The sequence below is a fragment of the Dipteris shenzhenensis genome, chromosome 21 (genome assembly GCF_047967505.1).
Source record: "Dipteris shenzhenensis isolate YYH24624 ecotype China chromosome 21, Dip_SZ_1.0, whole genome shotgun sequence".
In the NCBI taxonomy this organism is placed as follows: domain Eukaryota; kingdom Viridiplantae; phylum Streptophyta; class Polypodiopsida; order Gleicheniales; family Dipteridaceae; genus Dipteris; species Dipteris shenzhenensis.
The window spans coordinates 29,895,319-29,899,711 of NC_141616.1; the positions used below are offsets into that span (position 1 = coordinate 29,895,319).

The 4,393-nt window shown below is 43.1% G+C and overlaps 1 protein-coding gene across 1 annotated transcript; it reads left to right on the plus strand.

Moving 5' to 3' along the window:
- The first annotated feature begins 1,177 nt into the window (after positions 1-1,177).
- On the plus strand, positions 1,178-3,016 carry LOC147888731 (tropinone reductase homolog At1g07440-like). Its single transcript, XM_087392585.1, has 5 exons — positions 1,178-1,274; positions 1,389-1,596; positions 1,705-1,927; positions 2,009-2,115; positions 2,221-3,016. Exons 1-5 carry the CDS (start codon positions 1,183-1,185, stop codon positions 2,392-2,394), a joined length of 804 nt encoding a protein of 267 aa, XP_087248711.1. The 5' UTR covers positions 1,178-1,182; the 3' UTR covers positions 2,395-3,016.
- Positions 3,017-4,393: the final 1,377 nt, after the last annotated feature.

Genomic DNA, 4,393 nt, shown 5'->3' on the forward strand with positions numbered 1-4,393 from the left:
CTCACAGAGAAATTATAAAGAAACAATTTGTGATTGCTTAAATTTTTCTTTGCATGTAATTATGTTGAGGATACAGCTGTGGAGGCAGTGAAAGATTGGGTTATTGAGAAGATAAGAGAGACCAATGATGAGATCTTCTAGACTTTGGGTGATTAAGAAGATAAGAGAGACTGTATTTAAGAAGATAAGAGAGACTGTATTAAGGTGTTTTTTGACACCATATGGCTTTGAGTTATATGATCTACTTCTTATACAAATGTGATGTGCTCTTTTTGAAATGTACTCTAGTTTTAATAACATGTCACTCCATTTTTTCTAATTTGATTTTTTAAAATCTTACTTTTTGTCTCTTTTAACAATGTGATGTCCTCTATTTTTAATGTACTCTAGTTTTAATAACATCTCACGTCATTTTTTGTAATTTGATTTTTTAAAATCTTCTTTTTTGACTCAATGTTTTGTTTTATAAGAGCCTCTTTTTTTTAAATGTTTTATCCAAAATTATCTCACAAAATGAATTTGGACAGTGCACGAGTCCAAAATTAATGAAATAGGTGTTTGACTAAGAGAGCCACTTCCATTTAGTTTTCTTCCAAATAAAAGCTCTCAGCTCTTTCTCGATCAACAGCAGGTGTGTTTGAAAAAGGCACAAACTGATAGGATGTAGAATGACGCTGGAGCCAAAATGTGTTTCACTATCGTGCATCTACCAAGCATGGTCAGTGGCACCTTCGACAAAGCCTCTCTCTTGGCCTTAATCTTTGGCCATCACCACATGAATCTCTGACAAATAGTAATCCCGACCCTAATGGGAACTCCGAGATGCCTGATGACTTGTCCCTTGGGCACCCACTGCAGGCCCGTTGCCTTCGTCCACTCAACGGGCCCTTCCTATATAGCTTTCCACTCCGGGGGGCCCTTCCTCAACACGCATGATTCCATGTAAATAAAATAAAGAGTTTCTTCTTCTGATGTCACGCATGACTTCATGTAAATAATAGCCGTGCTAGCACGGCCGTTGTGCTGTTCTTCTTCTGATGTCACGCGTGACTTCAGCACGACGGCCGTGCTGAAGTCACGCGTGACATCAGAAGAAGAACAGCACAACGGCCGTGCTGATGTGAATTTTCACATCAGCACGGCTATTATTTACATGGAATCATGCGTGTCTTCCCGTTCATCATGGATAGCCGTCCTTTCTCATCTTGTCTCTCAGCTCGTTGGAGCTTGCAAGGGCGCACAGCACTGGTTACTGGTGGTACTCGAGGCATTGGGTAACCACACAGGCACTTTCTTTTCTGACTTCTTGTTTACGGTTATACGGTGCGTCAGGAAAAGAGCCTTGCTGTGTTGCAGCTCAGCTCATCCGTTGCATTGCCATCCCGCAGGAAGGCCATAGTGGAGGAGCTGGCCGGTCTGGGAGCATCAGTGTATACCTGTGCCCGCACAGCAGCTCATTTGGAAGAACGCCTAAAGCAATGGAAAGACGCTGGATTTGCTGTAGAGGGTTCAATTTGCGATGCAACTTCAGCCGAGTCACGCATCCAACTGGTACAAGAAGTTTCTGGGCATTTCGACGGGAAGTTGGATATCCTGGTAGGCTACCTCTTAGCGCTTGATCCTCACGCACAAGCTCTGTTTAATTTGGGAGCTCTCAAACATGCAATGTTCTTGTAAGTTTATGCTGTTCAATACTGACCGCAGGTTCACAACGTGGGCGGATCTACCAACTCAAAGCCAACCACAGATGTCCCGAAAGAAGATTATGATTTCGTCATGGCAACAAACTTGGAATCCGCTTTCCACTTATCGCAGCTCAGCCATCCTTTGCTAAAGGCTTCCGGGAGAGGACGAATGGTGTTCATCAGCTCCATCGGCAGTTTCATTACCACTGCAATCCCTGTTACAGTATATCAACTCGCAAAAGGTACTCCTCTCTCTCTTTCACTGGGATCCCGGTACTCGACGAATAATTGAATGAACTAAATGCCAGTGCATGATTTTGCAGCCGGGATGAATCAGTTGACCAGGGCGCTGGCAGTGGAGTGGGTCAAGGATGGCATCTTGGTGAATGCCGTGGCTCCGGGACTCATAGCAACGGAGCTCACGGCTGAGGTGATGCACGCACCATTAGTTTCGAAGGGTTTCTTTCTCCGTTTTCTCATTTCTTTTGACTATCAGGTTGCTGATGTGCTGAGTGCGGAGATGATGATCATGCAGGTGATAGCCGGGCAGTCGGAGAAGATTGTGAAAGACATTCCATTGGGGCGAACAGGAGAGCCCCAAGAGGTGGCTGCAGCTGTGGCGTTCTTGTGCATGCCTTGTTCATCCTTCGTCATGGGTTCCATGCTGGTGGTTGACGGTGGAACCGCAATCCGCCCTGCCTTTTCCTGATGGTTTTACGACATCGATTGCGACGTGTCTCAGCATTCAAGTTGAAAGCACTATTTATATTCAACATTTTGAAACGTTTGGTTAAAACAAAATGTCAAATACTTGAGTAGATTGAGTGTCTCAATAGATTGTCTCAGTGTGAGACCATCTTCCATTCTTGATAGCAGACTTCTTATAGCAGGTGAGACTTCTTGACAGCCTTGCTATAATTCACAACACCTACCGGAGATCGAAAAAGAAGACGAATTGAATGTGCAACATGGAAAAGGGAGCAGAAAGCTGAAAGAGAGAGAGAGAGAGAGAGAGAGAGGGAGAGAGGGAGAGAGAGAGAGAGGGAGAAAGAGAGAGAGAAGATTTGAAGGGAAGAAATTAGCAATGGGAGAGGGAGAAAGAGAGAGAGGATTTGAAGCATGGGTATGACTCCACTTGGAGGAAATCCCTCGTAAAACGAGCTTTTGAAATGGCCATTGGCTTTACTTTGGCGTCCATATATGGCAAGCCAAAAAGTGTGAGACGTCTTGACAACCCTGCTAGAATAAGTTTCTTAGTGTGATCAGACTTCTTGACAGCCTTGTTATAAGAAGTTTCTTGACATCAAACTTTCTCATTGTGAGACTTCTTGACAGCCTGCTATAAGATGTTTGAAACTTCATTGTTCCAAAAAAAAAATAAAGTTTGAAACTTCTCTCTCTCTCTCTCTCTCTCTCTCTCTCTGTGCATCTATGCAAATGCTTGCTTATGTGCATGGGCGTGTGCATGTGCGTGCATGCATGCACACACACACACACACAAGCACACATCCCCCATCCAGCCATTGTCCCCACCACAACCCCCTAACTCACACACACACACGCACATGAAGGACAATTAAGAAATAAGAAAGAGGATTTGTGTACTATAAAGTCCTCAAGGCATGGACCATCTTTGTACAATGCTAGCCTACTACACTTTGTCATCTGGATTTTCCACTTTTTTGTCGATATAAGAAAGCTCATTCGGCTTAATATGTCCCTTTAGAGAACTTAAAATCAAAATTCCTATTAGAAAGAAAGATCATATTATGTCCCCTTAGAGAACTAAAAATCAAAATTCCTATTATAAAGAAAGTGTAGGTTATACACAACAAACTGTTACAAAAAGCTTAGCTCACTTGGTGAGCTAGTGTTTTGTTGACACAAGAAAGATAAGCTCAGCTGGTGAGCTAGGTACCAAAAAATGCTTACTTGACACTACTTATCAGCTAATGAGCCACTGTTATGGATAAATTTAACCAAGGTAAAAGGCATAATATGTGTGTGTGATTATATGTGTGGCAATACTATAATAAAATATGGTGTGCATAGGGCCTAGGGTTGAGGTGGCATGGCATGACCATGTGCCACCCTTCCACGTAAGAGGACCCATAGGTGTGTTGTACATAATCCATGGTGGTAATATTATTAAATGTTGAGGTGGCATGGTTCTTTCATGTGCCACTCCTCCACCTAGGCGGCCCCATGCCTACATTTAGTGAGACATGGCCCAAGGATCATGGGAAAAGTAATATAAAATAGGTGCAGATGGATATTATATTGGATTATTCCCTCCATGTAGGATAGGCCCATGTGGGGGGAGTGTAGATAGTCCAAGAATGCAAGTTAAATAATGAGGACTGTATGATGAGGTGGCAAGATTCCTTGTGCCAACCCTCCACTTGTCCTCCTAAATGTTTGAACATATTATAAAATTGAGAAGGGACCAAGAGAGTGTCTTAGACTTGGGATATGGTGTTTGATTTATGTGAAAAAATGAGGCAAAGCATTGTCACACACAATTGAGAGTGCGTACCCACCTAGTCCACATGGGAGATTCCTCCACACACACCATACATGTGGGAGGATGCATTTATTGGGAGAGACCCCCTCTCTTGGCTATAAAATGAGGGGGCTATTCCTTGATGTGACACGCTCATTCTTTTATAGCCACAATGCTAGTATTTTGATTTCCCCCATCCTTCCTT